The sequence below is a fragment of the Hemitrygon akajei genome, chromosome 21 (assembly GCF_048418815.1).
Source record: "Hemitrygon akajei chromosome 21, sHemAka1.3, whole genome shotgun sequence".
Taxonomy (NCBI): Eukaryota; Metazoa; Chordata; class Chondrichthyes; order Myliobatiformes; family Dasyatidae; genus Hemitrygon; species Hemitrygon akajei.
The window spans coordinates 62,710,600-62,736,530 of NC_133144.1; the positions used below are offsets into that span (position 1 = coordinate 62,710,600).

Genomic DNA, 25,931 nt, shown 5'->3' on the forward strand with positions numbered 1-25,931 from the left:
TTATCAGAACTTTATGTAATATGAGACAGCTTGAGCAAAAATGTAACAGCTAAAAGGCACCGCAGGCATTTAGAACAAAATTCTTTTCAAGAAAGCACTCTAAACCCTTCCAGCTAAACTGATTGCCCCACAGACAAGTAGAATATTACCATACATTACAATTACTATATGTAACTACTATTAATTGCTATACACCCTTTGAAATGCAGCACACTACAGTTTCACCAACTCTTTGCAACTATCTGCTAATCTAGCAAATTCAACAAAATTAAAGTGCCTTTCACAACCACATTTGCTACAAACCTTCATGATTGCAAAACACAAAAACAACTACAGTGCAGCAGCATGCATGAAATTATTCTATCCAACAATACTTTCATCAGGTGTCCAATTTACAGCAAGTTTAGCTAACTCATTCTGCTGCAGTGCAGGTTTCAGGCCTCTGCTCTGTGCTGAATTCCTGCAATTTGTTCAGCAAATCAACTACAGGCAGGCACAGGAACCACCGCCCACTCTTTACTTCCTGCTTCCAAATCAGACCCAACCAACCAATCAAGATGTCACTAGATAAATATTAACACACAGGCACCTTTGTGTTCCTAATTTGTAATCTTAGAATTTTTAAAACAAGAGTTTTATATCATTTGAAAACAAAGAGTATTAAATATGTAGAATGTTATCTATATACAGGCAGTCCCCGGGTTACAAACGAGTTCCATTCCTGAATCTGTCTTTAAATCGGATTTGTATGGAAGTTGGAACAGGTACATCCGGTACTATTTAGTGTCAGTTAGTCAAATGTTTGTCTTAGTATATATTTTACCTTTCTATGCATATAAAACACTTAAAAAACGTATGTACTGTATTCCAATAATTAAGCCACTGTGTTGCTTAGTAATAAATGTAGCTTTCACTGAGGCAGGGCTTCACATGCTCCATTATTCTCACTTTATCATTTAAAATTGTTCTGATCGTTGACCGACTGTAGCCTAACGCTTTTCCAATGACCGATGATGTTTCACCTCTTTCCAAACGCTTATTTCCACTTTATTTTCAATCGTGATCGCTTCTCATCAATGGAATAGAAACACTGCGGGCGGCGGGTCCTGAGGACCACCGCACTGAATTTCCCAGGTCCTAAAGTCTACTGCACTGAGACAAGTGGGGACTGTGCTGGGTTTGGGTTTGGGTATTTGATCCTCCACAATATTCTGCATGGGAATTTAAACTGGAGGTAGCAGTGTTTTTTTTTAAATACGAGGTCGAGTTGCGGGCTCGACATCAACCCGGCACGGATGGGAGAGCGCGCTCGGGAGCAGTCTGTCACTGGATCGAACTCGGGAACCTCCGTTCTCGAGCCCGGGGCTGATCTCACTGTGCCACCAGCCGAAGGGAAAAGGGGGGCGGATTCAGGGTGAATCTTGCTAAGAAAAATGTAAGCCAAATACAAAGTTACACACTCAACACAGTGTCAACAGCAACGACTTAAAATGGCGGACAGCGTCACGATCCAACTTAAAATGGCGGACAGTGTCCCAATGCGACTTAAAATGGCGGACAGCATTCTCCCTCCTCGGTTCGTAAGTACGAGTTGTTCGTAAGTCGGACGTTGGTAACTCGGGGACTACCTGTAACACTTCTCATCCTACACACATCAGTTCCACAGCTCCCCTGGGTAGTCTAGTACCCACTGCTTTCTTTATACATTTAGATTACTGGAACACAGAAATGTTAATGAAGGAATCATACCTCTTATCATTTATCCTTTGCGGTTTCCTGATCAAGTACTCGAAATGATCTGTGATTTTTGTAGGTACCTTTGTTGGGCCTTTCGAACTTCCCAGCTGTGATGGGGAACTTGTTGATGGGTACACTCTTTGCTCTGGCTTCAGCACTCCCTCCTTTAAACCATGAACTGTTTTCCTCTTTGCTTTTGAGAACGAATCCTCGCATTCACATTGTATAGCCCTGTCCACCTCCATCATACCTTCCTCATTTTTATTACCAGAATAAGTCCTAACACAATAAGCTTTGTTGCAAAGGGAAGGGTCCTCAAGATCTTCAGAAATTTTGCCTGTGAAGCATTTAAGTTCAGTGTCTGATTCATGAGGGTTATTACCTGCAAAGTCTAACTGCATAGGAGAAATAGACTCACTCTCTTTCTTAGCAGTGACCCAGTCTCTTGGATTTCGCTTCTCACTTTCTTGTTTCTCAGTTCCAGTTGTGCCAGGGATACATTGCTCACAGCCAGAATCAGAGAGTGGACTCTCAGGAACAACACAAATCTCCTCAAGTGGATCTTCAGTTGAGTTCATGGTCTCAAGGTCTCTCAACTCATGATCCTCTTTAATAGTGCTTTCTTCACCAGCCTGAGTGACTACTGTATCTCTTTGGCCTTTGAAACCAGATTTTATTACCCATTCCTCCAGTGTCTTGCACTTCCTTTTATCTGGAACAATGCCCTTAACTTTGTCTATAGAATCAGAACTTCCCAAGTTGGACTTTGGTGGTTTTTGGTTACCTCTCTCACTTTCGCAAGTGTGCCTGTCCACACTTTTGACTATCTTTTCAGATCTCTGAGCCTCTAAGACGACTGGATTTTTCCATTTCAATTTTTGAGTCTTCTCTTCAGACTCACAACATTCTGTTGATTTTCCCTTGCTCGATTCATTTTCTGAAGTATGAAGCACATTTTCTTTTTGCATAAACTGATCCATCCACATGTTCTTGCTTGCTCTTTCATCAGGTGATTCTTCTAATCTTCCAACTTTGACTTGCAGCTTTTCAGTGCTACACAATGTAAAAAAAAGATTAAATGCTTAAACAAATGTAATGTACCTAACTTGATAAAAAGACAACCATGTTAAATTAAACTACATTTTCAATATTTTTTTGTCTTTAGCTTCTTCACTATTCTGTGAACAAGCAGTCTCATAACTTGGTTACAAATAAACTTAATTCAATCACGAGCTCACTTTAATTTAAAATAAAGTCATTGGCTTTGGGCAAGTCATCCAGCTAAGTTTCTGTTAAGTTTTCCTTTTTCCTTACTGTATCAGGGCTATTTTGTCTAGTTTAAATGGCCGTTGTGTTCTTCATGCCAGATGCTTGAGTCCTGGGAGACCCAGTGTCTCCCAGGGAACTACGTCAGCGTGGTGCATCCAACTGCAGCTCCATGAAGACTATGTTAGGGATCTGGAGCAGCAGCTGGATGAACTTCGGCTTGTACATGAATGTGAAGAGATCATTGATTGGAGTTACAGGGAAATAGTCATCCCTAGGTCGCAGGAGGTGGGTAGCCAGGTGATTGTCAAGACGAGGAATGTGAAAAGGCAGTTAGTGCAGAGCACACCTGTGGCCATTCTCCTCAATAATAAGTATACTGTTTTGGATACAGTTGTTGGAAATGACCTCCCAGGGAAATGGCATGGAGACCAGTTTACTGGCACTGAGTGTGGGTCCATTGTACGGAATGGAAATAGGGAGAAGAGGGGAGTAGTAATGATAGAGGACTCAACAGCCAGAGGAACAGACAGGAGATGCTGTGGATGTGAATGGGACCCCTGGATGGTTTATTGCCTTCCGGGTGCCAGCGTCCGACAGAGCAGAGATACCTGAAGTTTCTAGGAATAATTCACAAGGCACAAGATAGACATGTTCCACAGAGGAAGAAATCCATAAATGGTAGGGGTAGGCAACCATGGCTGACAAAGGAAAGATTGGCATGAAAGCCAAGGAAAGGGCATACAAGGTTGCAAAAGCAAGTGGGAAGTTGGATGATTGGGAAACTTTTAAAATCCAACAAAAGGCAACTAAAAAAGCTATAAGAAGGGAAAAGATGAAATATGAGGGCAGACTAGCCAATAATATAAAGGAGGATACTAAAAGTTTTTTCAGTTATACAAAGAGTGAAAGGGAGGTGCAAGTTGATATTGGATCACTGGAAAACAATGCTGGTGAGGTAGTAATGGAAAACAAAGAAATGGCAGATGAATTTAATGGTTACTTTGCATCTGGCTTCACTGTGGAAAACACTAGCAATGTACCAGAGCTCCGTGAGTGTCAGGGAGCAGGAGTGAGTGCCATTGCTATTACAAAGGAAAAAGTGCTAGGCAAACTGAGAGGTCTTAAGGTGGATGTCACCCAGACCAGATGGACTACATCTCATCCGAAAGAGGTTGCTAAGGATATAGCAGGTGCATTGGTTATGATTGTTCAAGAATCACTGGTTCTGGGGGACTGGAAAATTGCAAATGTCACTCCACTTTTTAAGGGAGCAAGGCAACAGAAAGGAAATTATAGGCCAGTTAGCCTAACCTCAGTGGTTGGGGAAGTGTTGGGAGTCTATTATTAAGGATGAGGTTTCGAGGTACTTGGAGACTAATGATAAAATAAGTCAAAGTCAACATGGTTACTGTAAATGGAAATCTTGCCTGACCAATCCATTAGAGTTCTTTGAGGAAATAATAAGCAGGGTGGTCAAAGCAGAGGCAGTGGAGGTCATTTACTTGGATTTTCAGAAGGCTTTTAATAAAGTGTCACACATGAGGCCACTTAATAAGATAAAATCCTATGGTGTTATAGGAAAGATACTGGCATGGAGGCAGCAAGTGAGAATAAAAGGGGCCTTTTCTTGTTTGCTGTCAGAGACTAGTGGTGTTCCTCAGAGGTCAGTATTAGGACTGCTACTTTTCACATTGCTTGGTCAATGATTTAGATATAGTAATGGAGTTGATGGCATTGTGAAAAAGTTTGCAGATGATACAAAGACAGGTTGAGGGGTAGGTAGTGCTGGGTAAGCAATGCGATTGCAGCAGGACAAACGTATTGGAAGGATGGGCAAAAAATTGGCAGATAGAATGCATTTTGGTAAAAGGAACAATAGTGCGAACTGTTATCTAAATGGGGAGAAGGTTCAAACATCAGAGTTGCAGAGGAACTTGGGAGTCCTCATGAAAGACTCCCAGAAGGTTAATTTACAGGTTGAGTCTGTGGTAAAGAAGGCAAATGCAATGTTGGCATTTATTTCTAGGGAAATAGAATATAAAAGCTAGGAGATAATGCTGAGGCTTTATAAGACACATGTCAGGCCACACTTGGAGTACTGTCAACAGTTTTGGGCCCCATATATCCAAAAGGATGTGTTGTCGTTGGAGAGAGTGCAGAGGAGGTTCACGAGGATGATTTTGGGAATGAAGGGGTTAACATATGAGGAGCATTTGGCAACTTTGGGCCTGTACTCACTAGAATTTAGAAGACTGCGGGGGGAATCTCACTGAGACCTACGGAACGTTGAAAGGACTACCGGTAGATAGAGTGGATGTGGGGAGAATGTTTTCTATGGTGTGGGTATCCAGAACTACAGGGCACAGCCTCAAAATTGAGGGACACTGGCGAGGCGTCACCTTGAGTATTGTGAACAGTTTTGGGCTCCTTACCTAAAAAAAAAGATGTGCTGGCATTTGAGAGAGTTCAGAGGAAGTTCACAAGGATGATTCCAGGAATGAAAGGCTTATCATACGAGGAACGTTTGATGGCTTGGGGCCTGTACTCGCTGGAATTTAGGCTGAATGGGAAACTCATTGAAACCTTTCGAATGCTGAAAGGCCTAGAGTAGATGTGGAAAGGATGCTTCCCATGGTGGGGGAGTCTAGGACAAGAGGACACAGCCTCAAGATAGAGGGGCATCCATTTAAAAAAAGAGATGCAGAGAAATTTCTTTAGCCAAAGGGTGGTAAACTTGTGGAATTTGTTACCACAGGCAGCTGTGGAGGCCAGGTCGTTGGGTGTATTTAAGGTGGAGTTTGATAGGTTCTTGATTGGCCACAGCATAAGGTTACGGGGAGAAGGTCAGGGAGTGGGCTGAGGAAGGGAAAAAAGGATCAGCTGTGATTGAATGGTGGAGCAGACCTGATGGGCCAAATGGTCTAATTCTGCTCCTATGTCCTATGGTCTTATTGTCTAAATTTCAGTTAGTTAAATCAATTGGACTGATTTCAATTGGCACAGTAGTGTAGTCGTTAGTGCAATGCTTTACAGCACTGCACACCATGAGGGGCCAGTATGGTTCAACATCCAGTCTGGAGTTGTCCATAGTGTTCACTTGACAGAAGGCAAACTGTACTGTGGTCGACTGCAGATTTCTGCGGCATTCATGGACTCAGGGCCTGGACTTTTTTTTAAAAGTTTTTTTTACTGATATCTTGTACATGCTACGTGTGCTTTGTGCCGCATGTGACTGTTGGTACTGTGCTTTGCACCTTGGCCCTGGAGTAAGAGTCTCTTGTGGCTGTATTCATGGGTATTAATGATTATTAATCATTATTAATGGTTATTAATTGATTTTGTACCAGCAACTTACTCTGTAGCTCATTCTATCAAATCAGCATAGCTTGGGGATATTGAAGGAAGTTAAAAGAACTGGGCATTCTATATTATGTCTTTCCAGTTACCAAATAACACTTAAGATTACTGAACTAATACAAAGCTAAGTATTCCTATTTCTCAGCCACCTTCCTATTTTAACCAAAATAAAGTATACACACACATGTACATATACACATATTTCTATATTACCTGAGCCTTTTGCACAGTACACTCAGACCCACTTTACACTGAGGATGTGATCCTCAAAGGCGGAGCACTATGTAAATCAGTGCTATGCAGGGTCATTATAACATTAAATAAATGTACATGTGTGCCTGATTAAAAAAAAGAGATATAATTGTATGCATACACAGAAATTTGTGGAGTAACAAACATGCAAGCAGGCCTAACTTGTACATCAGTGAAGCAGCAACACATCGTAGCAGCAGTGGAGGGAAATGAGCGGTGGTTACGTCATGGAGGAATGACCAGGCTGTGGGTCTTCCTCTGATTTTGGCGGCTTCCTCAAGTGGGCGTCGAGATTTGATGCCTTTTCTTAAGTTTCCTCTCATGAAGCAGTTCTCGGTAGCAGGAAATCATGTCAAGAACACCCCTCTTTGAACTATTGCTTCCCTCCCAGTCAGGGTAATTGTCGATGAACTGGTCCATGATTCATGCGATTGTGGTGGTGCCAATGTTGAGGAATTTTGTGGTGAGGTTTCTTGCTGGTGCTTCCTCTTCTCCATCCGTACCTTTAGGTTCACCCAGGATGTGCTGCTCTGCCAATTCTCGAAGCTCTTGCTGCCTGCACTAGCCGCTGCACCAGAGATAGGCATGCTACGGAGATTACTGTGCTGCTTACATCTATCAAACCCAACTCTGTTATTTATTATTTGTCTCTGACTGCTGGTGAGCCTGTTCAGAATACACAAGTTTTCAGGCTCCCTAATGTCTCTGGTTGGGCTTTTTCCATCGCAAACACTGATTTTCCCCATTCTCACAAATTTTTTTTTTGTTTAAATTTACTCTGGACCCTTGGTTCTCCAGTGTTTTTGTGCCATTTTCTCTGCAAAGATAATTCTTTAGCCATTTCTCTGTTCTGCATTATAATTTCTTGCTTGTAAGAGAGTGCATTTGCCTTCACTTGTCCTTTTTCCCTGTTACATATCTATGAAAATTCTTATAGGTTGGTTTACTCACACTTTTCATTAATATTTTATTCTATACCTAGTGAAAAATAATGAGATTTGGCATTTTAGAAAGTGCCCAAGGATGATTGAAACTCAATCACCAGTGCCTTTGAAACATCAGAATCAGATTTATTTTCATTGGCATGTGACGTGAAATTTGTTAACTTAGCAGCAGCAGTTCAAAGCAATACATAATCTCGCAAGAAAGAAAAAATAATAATAAAAATAAAACAATAAACAAATCAATTACATATATTGAATTGATTTTAAAAATGTGCAAAAACAGACATACTGTATATTAAAAAAAGTGAGACAGTGTACACAGCTTCAATATCCATTTAGGAATCGGATGGCAGAGGGGATGAAGCTGTTCCTGAATTACTGAGTGTGTGCCTTCAGACTTCTGTATCCCCTACCTGATGGTAACAGTGAGAAAAGGGCATACCCTAGGTGTTAAGAGGTCCTTAATGATTGACGCTGCATTTCTGAGACACCACCCCCTAAAGATGTCCTGGGTAATTTGTAGGCTAGTGCCCAAGATGCAGCTGACTAGATTTACAACCTTCTGCAGCTTCTTTCAGTCCTGTGCAGTAGCCCCTCCATACCAGATAGTGATGCAGCCTGTCAGAATGCTCTCCACGGTAAAACTATACAAGTTTTTGAGTGTATTTGTTGACAGGCCAAATCTCTTCACACTCCTAATAAAGTATAGCCGCTGTCTTGCCTTCTTTATAACAACATTGATATGTTGGGACCAGGTTAGATCCTCAGAGATCTTGACACTGAGGAACTTGAAGCTGCTCACTCTCCACACCTCTGACCTCTCTATAAGGATTGGTATGTGCTCCTTCGTCTTACCCTTCCTGAAGTCCACAATCAGCTCTTTTGTCTTACTGACATTGAGTGCCAGATTGTTGCTGCAGCACCATTCCACTAGTTGGCATATCTCACTCCTGTACACCCTCTCATCACCACCTCAGATTCTATCACCACGGGTTGTATCGTCGGATGGTATTTGAGGTATGCCTAGCCACACAGTCATGTGTATACAGAGAGTAGAGCAGTGGGCTAAGCACACACCGTGAGATGCACCAGTGTTGATTGTCAGCGAGGAGGATATGTTATCACCAATCCACACAGACTGTGGTCTTCTGGTTAGAAAGTCTGGGATCCAATTGCAGAAGGAGGTACAGAGGCCCAGGCTCTGTAACTTCTCAATCAGGATTGTGGGAATGATGGTATTAAATGCTGAGCTTTAGTTGATGAACAGCATCCTGACGTAGGTGTTTGTGTTGTCCAGGTGGTCTAAAGCCGTGTGGAGAGCCATTGAAATTGTGTCTGCCGTTGACCTATTGTGGCGATAGGTAAATTGCAATGGGTCCAGGTCCTTGCTGAGGCAGGAGTTCAGTCTAGTCATGACCAACCTCTCAAAGCATTTCATCACTGTCGATGTGATTTCAATCAGGCGATAGTCATTAAGGCAACCCATATTATTCTTCTTAGGCACTGGAATAATTGCCTTTTTGAAGCAAGTGGGAAATTCTGCCCGTAGCAGTGAGAGGTTGAAAACGTCCTTGAGTACACCCGCTAGTTGGTTGGCACAGGTTTTCACAGCCACACCAGGTACTCCATCGGGACCTTCCGCCTTGTGAGGATTCACTCTCTTTAAAGACAGTCTAACATCGGTCTCTGAGACAGAGATCACAGGGTCATCAGGTGCAGCAGGGATCTTCACAGCTGTAGTTGTGTTCTCCCGTTCAAAGCGAGCATAGAAGGTGTTGAGGACCTTGTTGAGGAAACATTGTACCTATGGCACTGTCCAAAATAAAACTTCATCAACCCAGTTAAGCTCTTTCCTTTCATTTTTACAGACTCCACCCTGTGACAATATTTTCAGATATTTTGAAAATCGATACAGCAGCAAGATCAAGTTATAGTTGGGAACGGGAGTAGTAAACTTTCACCCCCTGGCCTGCTCTGTGACTTCACTGCAGACTCAGACCTGGTCAGTACTTGGGTGAGAGATCACCTGAGAATGCCTGGGTTAGTTGGCTTGTTGCCTGGGAAAACCATTTTATCCAAATCAGGAGGCAACATCCTTGTTGAAAAAGGAGCCTCACTCCTACTGCACAAACTAAAAATCAAGTCACTGAGAAGATGGTCAGTGAGTAGATTATAGTCATTGGTAGATCAAGTCATTGGTAGATTATAGAACTTAAAGCACATTCATTATTTGGAATGCTTTTAAATAACTACTCCACAAGCAAGACACAATAAGATTATACCTGGTTTGGTCCATCCTTAAACCTTTACCTTCGTCCGTGGTTAAATTTGCCCACTCTTCTTCTTGATCTGCAAGATTTCAAAATATTAACATACATCTCAGAAGTAATACACAAAATGCCCTAAGCCTAACTTTGAATAAACTTTTAATACAATGCCTAAGTAACGGTCATATTCTTGAAACAAGGATTACTTAGTAAATAGGCTAGAATTTTCAAACCGCAAATCATACCTCTATTTTCAATTAACTCTAAACTGGCTGTTCCCTTCAGTAACACTTCACTGTACTGCTGCACAAAACAACAAATTCCGTGACATTTGCCAGTGATAATAAACCTGATTCTGGTAACTGCATCAGCAACATTTAAAAATTGTCTTGACCCTTCAAGCAAAGAACACATGAGAAACTTGGATCTTACTCATTAGGCTCACCAGTGGAGTCATCAGAGCAGGTAAGACTCTTGACCAACAGAATATGCAGCAATGTGGCACCTACACAGGTTTGTTCCAACGAGAAAGAGCTGTGAGGGCAAATTTGTACATCCTTTTAAAGCAATGGATCTAAAATATCTGACTGGCTTGCATCACTTCATCAGTAGCACAGGAAGTAACCTGTATCCAGTCAAATTAACACGAGGGACATTAAACAATCAAGAAATAAGTCAAAAATAATAAATCACCTTGCACAGTTGAACTTGGATAGGTGGAAAAGAGACCGAATGATAGAAAGAAAGAAATAATAAGATTTACTTTAGGCACTCTCAATTAAGCTCAGCCCATTAAAACTCCAAATGCCTCTGGAGTAGTTAGTGATAGATTCTCCCATGAATATATGAACTAACTGCCCTGTTAACATTCCATAAAGTGCTTAGCGAGTGACAAAATTTGATGTCCAAACATCTTTCACGAACCTTCTGCATGCTAAAAGAGCAGGGAAAAAAGGTTAAAAACAAACCTCTGTTCCATAACATGGATGTTTAATACTCAAGACAGAGGTGTTGATACATTTAGTCATAATTCGTAGCATTTGTTTCAGCTGGGAGAACTGCAGATTTGGAACCTGATCCATAAATCATTCATAGACTGTCCATAAGTAATATATTCTGTTTACACAGATGTCCAAATATTTGATTTGGCCCGTAAAAATACACACAAAATAAAAATTACCTAGTATGGTAACCACACCTTCACAGCACAGTGGTGAAGGGCATCAAAAGCCCAGAAGATTGATAAAAACATACAATTACTAGAAGAGAAAGGAAAGCAGTTCTGCAGTTCATAAGAATGATTGTAGGTATGTACATTAGAGTTCTGAATATACTGTATTATGATAGCTCAATTACGTTTAGAGGTGTTCATATGTAGAGCATTTATAACCCAGAGACAGCTTGTAGTGTGTAATACATACAATTATTAAGGATATCAAGTCACTTAAGTACAGTGGAATGCCATGTGTCTGATCCCCGGCCTGTGAATTAGATTCAGCAACCATTTCTTTGGAGAGTTCTACAAATTGACCAAAGTTTCTATCCTCATCACTATTCCGTATGTCTCAGTAGAAATGTATGGGGTGGAAAGCACAGAAAACAGCTTGGATGAAATAACCCATGGTTAAATACCCTTTCAAAGATGCAATACAGTATTTGCTTTACATCTGGGAAATAGGCTTGCATTTGAGGGTTTGTAGAACCTCAAACCTCAAAAATAGACATGTATCATTAACAGAGAATGAGGAAAAAGTCTCTTTTAAAGAGTCTGCTCCACAATTCCTTCATGGCTGATGTATTATCTCTCTCAACCTCATTCTCCAGCCTTCTCCCTGTATTCTTTGACACCCTTACTAATCAACAACCCATCGATCTCCACTTCAAATATACCAGTGACTTGGCTTCCACAGCTGTCCATGGCAATGAATTCCACAGATTCACCACCCTCTGGCTGAAGAAATTCCTCCTTATCTTTGTTCTAAAGGGTTCACTTTATTCTGAGGTTGTACCCTCTGGTTCTAGACTCCCACAGTATCAGAAACATCCTCTCTACATCCTCTGTCAATATTCCACAGGTTTCAATGAGATCCCACCTCAAAAGTTACAGCTTTATGCTATGCAATTTGTGAAAAAATTATTTCCAGAAAAAGTAGTCAGTACAAGCAAAATACGTGACTGTAGACCAAAGTGCACAACTTTCATATGAATACATGGGAAGAATGACTCCTGATAAGCACACATTCAGCTTGTACTATTATACATCATTTAATCTTTGCAACAGCAACACCATTATCTTCAATGATACACCAGTCATTCAGAATCACATTTACATCATGACTGGCATGTCATGAAATTTGTTGTTTTGTGGCAGCAATACATAATAAAAACCATAAATTGCAATAAGATATAAAAAAATAAGTAGTGTACGTAGGTTTGCTGACCATTCAGAAATATAGCAAAGAGAAAGAAGCTGTTCCTGGAACGTTGAGTTTGTGTCATCAAGGAGTACTTTCTCCTTGATGGTAGTAATGAAATTCAAGGAAATGCTATTTAGTGCAAGGGATTCATAGAAAACAGGAAAACAAATCTTGTTAAGGACAACTTAGCATGGAAGTGGTTTTGTCCTTGGGCCAACTTGGAGCAGTATCACACACACGAAAAATCCATTCAAGGATGATGAGGGAAATGACAGCAATGTTAAGAGTACTTCCCACATATTTAATCTCTTTGGGTGGAGCTGATAACCAGATCTTAAAAATCAGGATAAACAGATCTGTTATGGAGGGAGTGAATGGAAAATAGTACTATGAATTTAAATCTGAAAGCACCAATGAAGAGTTGGAAAGTGGCAAACGCAACAGGGATCAGTTAAACTAACCGTGAGGTAAATTTGGCCTGTCACATGCAACAAGAGGTTGCCAGTTCTTCAGAATCATCCACAGCAGCCTCAGATTTGATCAAATGCAAAAATAAAGGGAAAATTGATTGTAGACCCTATTTGGGCATAAGCTGAAAATCTTGGCATGTGGACAGAAGACTGCAGCCTTCTATTTCATAGCAATTGCTCCTGCAGATTATTCCCATGCAACGTTTCATGGTGATGATCTGCAGTGAACACTGCCACGTTGAACTCAGCAAGTCAGGCAGCATCGATGGAGAAGGATAAGCAGTCAAGTTTCAGGGTGATACCCCTCATCGAACTCACAGTGATTTTGTGTGCTGCTTGATTTATAGCGCGTACTACTGTGTGGCTGCACTGCCACAAATGCTGTCCCATTGCATAAAAATGATCAGAACGTTACATCATTGCATGGAAGCAAGTTGCAGGAAATGCTGGATTATTGTGGCAGCACAGTAACATAGTGGTTTGCATAACTCTTTACCAGTGACCTGGATTCAATTCCCACCACTGGCTGTAAGGAGTTTGTACATTCTCCCTGGGACTGTGTGGGTTTCCTCCAGATCCTCCCACAGTCCAAATATGTTGGTAGGTGAATTGGTCATTGTAAATTATCCTGTGAATAGGCTTGAATTCAATCAGTGTATTGCTGGGAAGCACAGCTGAAAGGGTTGGAAAGGCCTATTCCGTGGTGTATCTCAATCATAAAAATATATGCACAGAAACAATGACAACAAACATCCTGGCACGCCAATTGTACACAAGCTTCTCCTCTCCCCCATCCCCTGTAGATGCTGAGGAATGCGTGGGAATAACTTGAAGATAATGCCAGTGCAGTATAAATATGACTACCGCGTGGCTGTGAAATAATGTGTGCATAGAAACACTGAAAGCACAAAACACCGTTGCATGAAGGATGCAACATCTGACAGGTTGCATGGCAATGACCTACAGCGAACGGTGCCGCTCTGTGCACCAAGCCGGCACTGCCTGGTTACAGACCTTTGCTGCAGCCTGCAATGCCAGAGCTGCTCCCCTCTGGCCGGGCCTCGCTGGGAGAGGAGAGCTGCTGCGGGCAAGTCTCCAGCCTGAACTTTTTCCTCGCCGGCGCTGCGCTCATGTTACTTTGGAAGTAAAGGTTACAATTTAGAGTGATGGGTGGTCCGAGTTCCTGCCCCGAGCCGCTATTACAGCGGGTGCTCAGGCCACCTTGGCCCACGCCAGGCGCTGACCTTCTCAAGATGGCGGCGGGGGAGTGCGCTCTAGCAAGTCTCGCGTTGGCTGGCTGTGCGCAAAAGGCCTGCGGCCGAACTTTGCACAGACCACTCGCAGTTCAGGCGGCCGCTGGTGAGGAGAGAGAAAAGGAGGACCCCCCACCCCTACTCCAGCAATTGTCAGCCCGAACAGATTCGACGCTCGTCAGCGGCTCACTCCACCGTCGATCTAATTTTACCTGACACGTCCACCTCGCGGCGCCTTTCACTTCCTCCCCGTCCTCGAGCGCTGTAGTTTTTATTGTGAGGCGGAGCTGAGACACAATTGCGAAAGATGAGGAGTAGGACTACAGATCCCGGCATGCCTTGCTACCTTGTGCGTCATGACTGACAGGTGAAGGCACTGAACAGCGAAGGACGTGGGTTCCATAATACGTCAAACAATTGTTGCTACGGTTCAACTGACCTACGGTTAGATGAATTAACGTAATTAATTCTTCCGATACATTTTCACTTCCGACATCTTCCTCAATTATCAATCCATCATTTATCCATCAGCTAATGGAGCAATTAAAATGGTTGAAGAGCGTAAAGGAGAACAAAATGATTGTTACTCTGGATCAGATGCAGCATAAAAAACATAAGCACAAGAAACAATAAATATAAGTATAAAAGCAACTTTATAAGACACAATGTTGAGTGTGGTGTATATGCACAAAATTAGTTAGATGCTCAGATTGTATGTAAGTAAAGTGACTCCAGGTACTCCTAGGAGTAGCTGAACCTATGGTAAAGTTAAACAGCAACGCGTGGTAAGAAGAATTCTAGGTAGCAGCAGGGTACAGTACTGTATATGAAAACACAAGACAGTGATTGTGATTGTGTCTGTGGAGGATAGATAGATACTTTATGATCACAAAGGAGATTACAGTATCACAGAAGTATTACAAGTGCACAGATAAACAAATGTATAAATATTAGAAGTAAGAAAGAATAAAAAAAAGTTACCTCAAACAGTCCAACGGGGGGGGGGGGGTGGCGGTGTCATCACTTCCCCGGCTATAGATTGACTCGTTATACAGTCTAATGGCCAAGGGTAAGAACGATCTCCTATCGCGCACTTTGGAGCTGCACAGTTGTCTTAGTCTATTACTAAAAGTGCTCCTCTGTTCAGCCAAGGTGGCATGCAGAGGGTTAGAAATATTGTCCAGAATTGCCACAATTTTCCTTAGTTCTACCACAGCCTCCAGTGTGACCAGTTTGACTCTTATAACAGAACAAGCCTTTCTAATCAGTTTATTGAGCCTGTTGGCTTCACCTGTGTTAATGCCATTGCCCTAGCACACCACTGTATCTAAGATTCTCCTGGCTACAACAGACTGGTAGAACATGTGAAGGAGAGGCCTGCATACTCCAAAGGACCTCAGTCTCCTCAGGATGTAGAGGCGACTCTGGCCCTTATTGTGTTGGTGCTCCATTCAAGTCTGTCATCCAGGTGCACCCCCAGGTACTTGTAGGTCCTCATCACATCCACATCCTCACCATCAATAGTAACAGGGAGCAGTGCAGGCTTAGTCTTTCTAAAGACCATCACCTTTGTCTTACTGATGTTGAGCTGCAGATGATTCAGCTTGCACCATTTGACAAAATCCTCCACCAGACCATGCATTCATCCTTCTGTGTTTACTGTGTTGTTTACACCCAACTATTGCCGAGACATTAGAGAATTTCTGCAGATGACATGACTCAGCGTTGTATCTAAAGTCTGAGGTATACAGGGTAAACAGGAAGGGAGATAATACAGTCCACTGTGGGCCTGGCTGATGCTTACAGCCATGTCTGGCGCACAACTATGAAGCTATGATCTGCCAGTCAGGTAGTCCATTATCCAGGAAACAATGGAGGTGTTAATCTGCATTGAACGGAGCTTCTCCCCCAGCAGTGAGGGCTGTCTGGTATTGAAGGGACTTGAGAAATCAAAGAACATGATCCTCACTGTGCTGCCCTGCTTATCCCAATGGGAGTAGGCTCTGTTCAGCAGGTAGATGACAGCATTGTTGATTCCAATGTGCTCCTGGTAGGCAAACTGCAAGGGATCGAGGGCTGATCTGACTGGGGTCAGAGGTGAGCCAGGACCAGCCTCTCTAGGGTTTTCATGATGTGTGAGGCCAGGGCCACTGGATGGTAGTCATTCAAGACTTGCAGTTGGCCCTTCTTGGGTACTGGGACCACACATGATGTTTTCCATACTGTCGGGCCCCTTTCCAAAATGCGCTGGAGAACTCCACACAGCTGCTCAGCACACTCCCTCAGTGTGGGAGTACTTTATGACCCTGACAAACAATATCTCACCTAGTAAGTATTTTCAGTATTATGGTTTATTTCAAAAGTTATACTGCAGTTTCATAACAAACATAATATTTCCCTATTGTTGTGGACACAATAAATGGTAATATTGCCAGCATTTTTAATCTTCAATAATCACGTATATTTTCAAATAATTAAAAAAATATATACAGTCATTGATGTCAAATAGACCTGTACACCCTGAAGCACCCGAATGCATAATTTACTCAAAGGAGTTTGAATTTCAAGGATTGAGACAAATGAAAATTTCTAAGCAGGCAGTGGAATAGACGTCCCTCCCCGAAACCTGAGCTGATTTGATTGACAGGCGCGGGGTCCTTCCCTCTTTCCCAAGCCCTGTAGTGAAGCGGCGGCCAAGATGGTGAGCGACTGCGATCTAATCCGAGCGAAATCTCCGGCATCCGCCGCCGACCCGGCTTGCTCCCGTTTCCAATGGCAGGCAGAGGCTCCCCCGAGCTGAATGGCCGGTGTATTTTATGCTTGTTCGCGCGTGTTGATGTGCCCGGCGGCGCGGGCCTGCTCTTACTGGAGCCCCGCGCCTGGGACTGGGGTTGGCGCAGCCCCGGCGCCCAGTAGCTGTGGGATGGGGATGAGTCTCGACTGCTTGGTTGTATTGGAATCTCGACTGCTTGGTTTACATTCAGCCCTGCTCAGGCTGAATGTAAACCAGTCTAGGATCTAGTGTATGAAGTTGGTAAACTTTGCTCTCTCTGGCGTACACATACACCAGCCCGGGCTCTGGTAATGCATCCTCTGCTCTCCTACATTTAGAGTAAGAGTACCTCATTTATTTAAGTAGTGTGATTTAACTTATTAAATTTTAAGTCCCTGGGCATTGTAAGGTATTACTGTAAAATTATGGGGTTGAAGCACGAAGTTCGGATAAGTTTTATTGCATTGTCTGAGAACCTGCATGAATAAAAGCAGACTAAGAATAAACTATGTACGGACTCAAGGCCGTAGGTTTATGGGGAGAGGTTCAATAAGAACCTGAGGTGACAGCTTTTTCATCCAGAGTGGTCAGGATTTGTAATTTACTGATGAATTTTATTTCTTTTGAAAACTGAAATAATGTAAAGTATAACTATCTCAGAACTGAAGGGTATTTTTAAGGTAAAAGTGGAGAAGTTTGATAAGAATTAGGGGCAACTTTTTTCATCTGGAGAGGGGTCAGTACATGGAATGAGCCTGCAATGGAGGTAGTTGAAGCGGGTATGTACAGAAACATTTGAATGGCGCATGGACACATATCTGGATAGGAAAGGTTGGGAGCGATATCAACCCAGTAGCAGGTAAATGCGACTGGCTTGGTTGGCATAGACTGAAGAGCCTGGCTCCATGCTGTATAACAACATATTGGAGAACTGGGTTGTGAGGGAATGTTGCAGCTCTGGTTCAGCCACTGGAATATCGAGATCAGTTTGGCCGCCTCATAGGAAGGAGGTGGAAGTTTAGTGAGACTGCAGAGGTTTGTCCTGCTGTCTGGACTAGAGGGCATGTTTTACGAGGATAGGTAGAGTGAGCTAAAGCTTTCCTTTTGGAGCAAAGGAAGATGAGAGGTGGACTGATAGAGGTGTACAAGATTATAGAGTGGACAGCCGGACATTTTCCAAAGGTGGAAATGGCTAATATGAGGGGGCATAGTTTTAACATTGGAGGACAGTATGGAGCAATACAGGGATAGGTTTCTTTTACAAGTGGCGAGTGTGTGGAATGTGCTGTCTGATGACAATAGAGGCAGATGCATTAGGGACATTTAAGTGACTTTGGCACTTGAATGAAAGAAAAATGGATGGCTACGTGAGAGGGAACAATTAGATTGATCTTAGAGTAGGTTAAAAGTTTCTCACAATATCACAGGCCAAAGGACCTGGACTGTTCTATGTCAAGTAGCAGCTATGGTAATGGTTCCCAATCTTTTTGATGCTGTGGACCAATATCATTAAGCAAGGGGTCTGTGGATGCCAGGTTGGGAACCCCTGATCTGCAGAGAAAATGGGACTTTTGGGGTCAAGACTGTTCATCTGGACTCGCCACGTCTGCAAATGCTGTTTGACCCTCATTTCTCCGGCATTTTGTTTATTGCTCCAGATTCCAGCATCTGTGGTCTCTTGTCTCCATGCAGACTGTAAGAGTTGGGAGAAATGGCCCAAAAAAACCTGCCAGTAATAGATTCTGAAAGCTGACCAGGAGCATCATTCTGTTTCAGAAGGAAATTTTTGTTTCTCAAAAGGCATTTGAAGTGAAATCGTTATGAGACAGTGGGTGGAATGGGGCTGCTCTGCCAGAACCATGGAACTTGACAGGTTGAATGTTCTGAGAAGAATCTTAAATGAGAGAACTATTGTAAAGGAATGAAAACTTACCTTGATGTTGTGACCAAGGCAACTTGAACTTTCTGCTGTGGTTTTATTCTACAAGGAATAATGTGGTGGCAGAGAGGTTACTCGGAGGCGATGCAGATGGTACGGAAATATATCACTCTGAACTGGCAATAATTGTATGTTCATTTTTAGGATCTGGATTTGATTTTGGTGCTGGGCAGATAATATGCATGTTGATGCAGACTGAGCAAGTTTCTTAAGATGGGTATAGTTCAGACAGTTAAGAGTAATTTTTAGGCAAAATTTTAACTTGTCTTCTACCAACTCCTCTAGCACGTACCAGGCACCCACCACCTACCACTCTCTAAATCTCATGCAAATCTCTGTCTCATCTTGACTATATGCCTTCTAGTCTGTGGTATTTCCATCCTGGGAAAAAGACTTCCTACCCTACATGCCTCATAATTTTGTATAGTTTTATCAGATTGCTATCAGGATATGACTGGATAAGAAGGAATTTCTTCATTCTGAGGGTGGTTATCCTATAGACATTTTCAGTATAGGAGGCTAAAGATTGAGTTGCTGAAGAACTTGAGTTGATGTAAGCCATCAAATGTAGGGGATTGCATGGGGTGAGGCATTGTGATTGAGAATCAGCCATGATTCTGTTGAAAAGTGAAACATGCTTTAAGGATTGACTGGTCTACTTCCAGCCCTATTCTTTTGTCTGTTTTCAGCTTGACAAGTGATGGAAAGGCTTTGGGGAATGAGGAGATAAGTCAGCACAAATCAGATGGCTGAACAGCCTCCTGCTTCATTTCAAGTGTTAGAAAAGTTGGTACCTGATCAGCTCTTAGAGTGACTATTTAGTTTTGAGTTGAATTTCTGATCAGTGTTTACCTTGGGCTTAATGGTGCAGAGAGCTCAACAATGCCTGTGCTATTCAGTGACAACAGAAAGTAGTTGGATTGGGGTGTGATTGTTCTCCACGTTCAGTTCTTACTGAATAAATGTGCACCATATGTTTGTTACTTTTTATTTTACAGAATGACACAGTGACGATCAGAACTAGAAAGTTCATGACAAACCGCTTGCTCCAACGCAAGCAAATGGTGAGTAGAAATGTTTTGTTTTCCTTCAGTGATTATTTGCAGAAGGTTATGATTGTTATGATTTTTTAAAACCCCTTTTGTAGAAATACTGTGAGCTCTTGTGCTTTTTAATCCTTCACTATTGCAAGCTTGAGGCTCACAAAGTGCTGGAAGAACTCAGCAAGGCAGACAGCATCTGTAGAGGGGAATAAGTCTCCTTCAGCATTTTGTGTGTGTTGCTTACTTTCTCCAGTATTTTGAGTGTAGATCACGCTGAAGGGTCTGGGCCTGAAAACATTGCCTGCTTATTCCCCTCCATAGATGCTGCCTGACCTGACCTGCTTCAGCATTTTTGTACGTGTTGCTCAAGATTTCCAACATTGGCAGAATCACTCGTTTTAATGCTTAAGAGCTGCTTTGAGATTATTCTCTTCAATTTCTAGTATGTTCTCATTGATGCAGCACCTCTAGGATATTTTAAGCACCTGGTGTAAGTTCCTGGTAAGAATTTCAATTCTGTTCTCATGCACGTTTTAATTTCAATATAGGTTGTCGATGTCCTGCACCCTGGCAAACCTACAGTTCCCAAAACGGAAATCAGGGAAAAGCTGGCAAAGATGTACAAAACAACGCCAGATGTCGTGTTCGTTTTTGGGTTCAGGACGCAGTTCGGTGGTGGCAAAACAACAGGATTTGCCATGGTCTATGATTCCTTAGATTACGCCAAGAAGAATGAACCAAAGCACAGGCTAGCAAGGGTGAGAAGACAAGTTGTGTACCTCTGAGATTTTAAGGATGCTCTCTGCCCTTTTTTATACTAATCTGTATCCATTCTGTTTCAGCATGGTCTATTGGAGAGGAAAAAGGTTTCTAGGAAACAGCGAAAGGAACGAAAGAACAGAATGAAGAAAGTTCGTGGTACAGCTAAAGCTAACGTTGGTGCTGGCAAAAAGGTATGAGAATTCTTGGCAAAGAAAATATAATGTTGCATTCTGTATCATTAATTAGATTCCTCTTGGAATATTTTACTTGATCTCTCTGATCATGTCCCTTCCTCCTGCCCCTCAACTAGGCCCTGAACTCCCTGTTCTGCCTCCCTCCCTCCCTCAAACAACGTGTTCCTTAAAACCTGGTTCCTTAATGGAGCTGTCGGTCACCTGTCCTTGTGTCTTGTGGCTCAATTTCAAGTTTAGATTTGTCTTGCTTTTGTGAGGTATTATGATGTTTTAATTTAAAGAATCTATTGATTAAATTAAAAAAAAATTCTCTGCTGTTTCCATTTGAGAATTTTGGTTTTCAGTTTTGTCTTTTTTTTGTTCATGTTTTCTATCTTTTTTTCCTCCGGACCACAGAAGGTAATAGTGTTATTTTGTGTGTAGTGTTGTGTTCACCAATTGACTTAGTTTTTCTACAGCTTAGTTTCTCTAGAGCTAAGTAGAATCTAATACAGATGTGTGATTTTACAAATTATTATTATAGCATGTTGCAATGTGAACTTTTCTTCCACTGACTAAGCTTAAAGCAAGTAGCATGCTTTTACAATGAGCTTACAATAGCCATCAAAGTAATGGAAAGTAGAACAAAACAACACAGTACAAGCCCTTTCACCCTCGTTATTGTGCTGACCTTTTAACCTCCAAAATCAATCTAATCCTTCCCTCCCACAAAGCCCTGCAATTTTCTTGCACCCATGTGCCTTTCTGAATCTCTTGTGATCCCAATGGATCTGCCTCTACCTCCATCCCTGGCATTCAGCGCTCCGTGTTTCTTTAAAAAAAAATTACCTCTGACATTCCCCCTGTACTTTGCTTCAATCACCATAAAATTTTGCCCTCTTGTATTAGCCATTGCTGTCTTGGAAAATCTTGCTCAACCTATTCTTATAAGACAATCTCGAATCCAGGCAGCATCCCAGGGTGCATCTCTAAAGTTTCTACATCCTTTCTATAATGAGGCATCCAGAACCGAACACAATACTCCCAAGTGTGGTCTAACCAGAGTTTTATAGAGCTGCGGCATTATCTCATGGCTTTTAAACTCAATCACCCCCAAATGATGAAGGCTAATGCACCATTTGCCTTTTTAACCATCTTAACTTGCATGGCAACTTTGAGGGATCTGTGGATGTGGACCCCAAGATCCTTCTGTTCCTTCATAATGCTAAAATTTCTACTTATACTTGGTCTTCAAGTTTGACCTTTTAGTGTATATTACTCCATAATTTTCTGGATTGATATCAATCTGTGATATCGACGATCTAGCTCTGCATCCTATCAACGTCCCTATTTCAACCTCCTCTATCCCCAACACCACAAGCCTTTGTCATCTGCAGGCTCATCAACCCACATTTTCACTTCCTCATCCAAGTCAATTATAAAAATCACAGAGCAAACATTCCAGCACACATCCCTGTGGAAAACCAATAATCATGGACTCCAGCAGAATATGCTCCATTTATTACCACCCTCTACCTTCTCCAGGCAAGCCAGTTCTCAATCCACACAGCCAAGAATCTGTGCATCCTCATTTTCTGAATGAGCCTATCATAAGGTACCTTGTTGAATATCTTACTAAAGTCCATGTACACCACATCCGCTGCTCCTACCTTCATCAATTTATTTTGTCACTTCCTTGAAGAATTTGGTCATGCTTGTGAGGGATCATCTGCATTCGCAAATCCATGCAGATTATCAGATTATGCTTCTCCGAATGCTTGTAAATACTTCCTCTATGAATCCTCTTCAATAATTTGCCTGCTAATGATGTAAGACTCATTAGTCTATAATTCCCAGGGTTATCCCTATTTTTCTTGAACAAACTATTGGGAGATATTAGGTGCTGCAGTTTGGGGATTGCTCCTCTGATTCATAAGCCTTGGAGCCAGAATTGCAAATTTTCTGTCTTTCTGGGCATTCTTCAGTTCTCGTGTGTATGGAAGGCTGGACATTTTATTTTGTCATTGGTTTTTTTTCCAGAGAAGCTCACTTTTTGATTTTTGACTACTTCTGCAAATGGCTGCTGGAGAGTGGCTATCATTATGTTAATGTCTTCCTATTTCTTTTGCCCATAAAAGAATTTGGCAGCAAGCTAAGTGTGTGTGACTGGTGTAACATTCTTACAATAAACTGGTTGCTCTGAGTTTTGATGTTTCTAGCTGTTAGCCAAAATCTGTTTTTAAGACTTGTAAGTTTGATTTGTTTCTTGATATCAGTATATAACTTTGTTTTGCCTTTCTTTATTGCTCTTATGGAATATGTCCTTCAGAAATGAAGCAACAGTGCAGGTACTGAAGTCTATGCATGAGTGTGCTAGCATGCCCTGCACGTGACTGATTTACCCTGGTCTTGCTCAATGTTGCTAACTTTTATAGTTTGCATGTTACTTCTCGCACGGGATCGGTGCTAGTCTTAATTAAAGCTAACTGAAAATTTCTATGCTGATTTTTCTTGGGTGAGGTCTTAAATAGTATTAATAACATGCACAGTAACATTCAGAAAGATCCATGTTTGGATTCACTAATAAATCAAGTTACAAAAAAAGGATATAGCTCCCCTGCTGGTAGGAATTATGAAAATTGATCTATACAGGTGTCCGTATTGTCCAAAGATAACCTATCTGAATTTCATGCCATTGCCCTGCTGGTTTTCAGATGATGTGAATGCTTTTGATTGAGCTGCAGCCTGGCTCTAGCATCTACGAGCTGCTAAAAATGTAAATGATACACCTAGCCTAGTGGGTAGAACAACATTTTACAGTATCAATAACCCGAGCTCAGTTCCCACCACTGTCTGGAAAGAGTTTGGACATTCTCCCCGTGACCGGGTAGTTTAACTGATCATTGTAAATTGTCACGTTTAGGCTATGGGGTTGTTGGGCAGCATGGCTCAAAGGGCCGGAAGGACTTAGTCCGAGCTATCTCGATAAATAAACTTTTCACAGTTGTTATGCCATAGTTAAAGTTATGCTCAAGAACATAATGAAATTGAAGCAATGAAATTTTATTCTTCAATACCAAGAAATTAATTTGTGAGTGATGCAAGATGATGAGTCACCAGCAGGATAAGATGAGATTGAAAAAAACCATGCAGATTATGAGATTCATATATTGAGCTAATTGTTACTAATCTAAATACATCAAGTTGGGAATAAAAGCTGTTCTTAGTTATATTAAAATGGTAGGCCATATAGTCAAATAAAGCCTTATCCTCCATTTCATTTAAGAGGGTATAATTTTTAAAATAGAGGTATATTCTCTAAGTGCATGTTTTATTTCAAGGGTGTCTTAATCATGGTGTGCTTCATATTCAGTGCTTTAATCTTTCACTTTATTGAATGTTTAGAGGCTGTCCACTTTACTGAAATTTATGCGGTCAATACTCTTGTGAAACTTCTACTGTCTTGATCATTTGAAAATGCCTTTTTCTCCTTTGCAGCATGCTTTAAATTGCACTTTCTTGTAAAATTTTCAATGCCAGAATTTGTCTCACTGGTCATAATTTCTGATTGCATGTGATACAGTACATTGGAGGTTTAACTTTTGCAGTTTAGGTTGTGACTTGGTCTAATCCTTTCATTCGCATTTTGTGTACAGACGACCTCTGCATTACAGAAAGGTTGCATTCCTAGAGAAAACTCCATATTGCAATTTCTGTAAAATGAAATCCTGTTTCCCATGGAATCCCTTCATAAGTGGAGGTGCATTCAGTACTGTGGTTGCTCAGAAGGTTGCCTTGTCTGCTTCCAGTGCCGAGCGGCTGCATTTGGAGACAATTGACTGCAGGTGCTGTAACTTGCTGCTCCACTCTGACATATCCAGTTCTAAATAAGGTTCCCTTCCCTGCTCCATCACAAGCCTCCAGTCCTGTTGACCCCAACTTGCATACACAAACATACCTAGTACCACCTCCACATAGTAAGATCAATGATTAATAAAGATGGGTTCCAAGCAGAGCTGAACCAAATTCATGATGATGTGGACCATTCCAAAGTGGCACTGAATCTCCATAAACCAGAGACAAACAGGAGGGGTCATTTTTTTTTTTACTATCCACACACACACCACACACACCCTGAGCAAAAAAAAAACAAGGCTAGAAGTTGCCGGATTAAGAATTCACAAACCACTTATCAGCTTCTAGGTTCGGTTTATATTTAGCTTTTTGGTCCTGTTTTAGACATCTAAATAACATGGAAACCTCTTGGAGGGCAGGATTTTAGTGACTGTGAGACAACAAAATAAGCTTACTGTATTAAAATAAAAGTCTGCCGCAATTTTCAAGAAATGCAAGTTGAAAGAAAAAGACATTTTGTCTCTAGCTTTTTCATTTCCCTGCCCTTCCTCCACAAATTTTGTACGGTTGAATTACTGTAATGCAGCGGTCGACTGGTTAGTGCATATGCTTTCTCAAATGTGTTTGAAATATGAAGTCATACAAATTTGGGTAATTTTATTTTTCTATATTTTGTTCCCTACAGTAATATGTCAATACACATGAAGGTCTCTTGAGAAGTGAGTATTTAACTTGCTGATGCCAGATTGTCTTTTGATATGGTATATGTTTTAAGAATTATTACTAAATGATGTGTGGTGACTTTGTTTCAAAATGTAATTAAAAGTTGGAAAAGTAATGTTTGAATATTGTTGATTTTTGAATGCAGTTCTCATTACAGATGTATAAGGTGCAGATTTTAATTGTTTTTTTTTCCCCCACCAACAGGCTGAATTGGCCATGGATCACCACCTCTGATTTCTTCCCTCGTGCTCAAATAAATCTTATAAAAATTGGAAAGTTGTCTTCTCTTGTTATACAGTACTGATTTTTTTTACTTGTATAGGTTTGAGCTGTTGAGGATGTACATAAAAGGCAATTAACTTATTTCAAAACCGGTTGTGGCATTATTTTGACCAGACAACATTTGTTCTATCCTTTAAGAATACTGTAGCAGTGGTAACCTTTTGGGGTGATTGTGTACAGTGGAATATTTTATTTATTGAGGTACAAGGCAGAATAGGCCCTTAAGATCCTTCGAGCCACACCACCCACCAATCCCCCAATTTAATCTTGGCCTAATCACAGGACAATTCACGATCAAATAACCTGCCAGCCAGTACATCTTTGGCCTGTGGAAGAAAACCAGCGCACCTGGAGGAAACCCCATGTGGTCACAGGGAAAACATGCAAGCTCACAGGCAGTGGTGGGAATTAAACC

The 25,931-nt window shown here is 41.6% G+C and overlaps 2 protein-coding genes across 4 annotated transcripts in view; one reads left to right on the plus strand and one right to left on the minus strand.

Moving 5' to 3' along the window:
- The window catches only part of parga (poly (ADP-ribose) glycohydrolase a), a 165,024-nt gene extending 150,873 nt beyond the window's left edge, over window positions 1-14,151 (minus strand). The window contains exons 1-3 of one of the 2 annotated variants that reach the window (XM_073025591.1): window positions 13,728-14,151; window positions 9,842-9,908; window positions 1,750-2,790 (exon numbers count right to left, since the gene is read on the minus strand). In XM_073025591.1, coding sequence (XP_072881692.1) covers window positions 1,750-2,790; window positions 9,842-9,908; window positions 13,728-13,845 — 1,226 coding nt within the window. In that variant the 5' untranslated portion in view covers window positions 13,846-14,151. The remainder of the gene's footprint in view (window positions 1-1,749; window positions 2,791-9,841; window positions 9,909-13,727) is intronic. The other variant, XM_073025592.1, reaches the window with a different exon arrangement.
- A 2,432-nt stretch (window positions 14,152-16,583) lies between these two features.
- rps24 (ribosomal protein S24) lies at window positions 16,584-25,510 on the plus strand. Of its 2 annotated transcripts, XM_073025593.1 has the most exons (7): window positions 16,584-16,667; window positions 19,677-19,742; window positions 20,270-20,479; window positions 20,564-20,674; window positions 22,986-23,004; window positions 25,197-25,230; window positions 25,439-25,510. In XM_073025593.1, the coding sequence occupies exons 1-5, from the start codon at window positions 16,665-16,667 to the stop codon at window positions 22,989-22,991; spliced, it is 396 nt and encodes a 131-aa protein (XP_072881694.1). In that variant the 5' UTR covers window positions 16,584-16,664; the 3' UTR covers window positions 22,992-23,004; window positions 25,197-25,230; window positions 25,439-25,510. The 2 variants fall into 2 exon arrangements, with proteins under 2 accessions (XP_072881694.1, XP_072881696.1); XM_073025595.1 differs by lacking the exon at window positions 22,986-23,004.
- The last annotated feature ends 421 nt before the right edge of the window (window positions 25,511-25,931 follow it).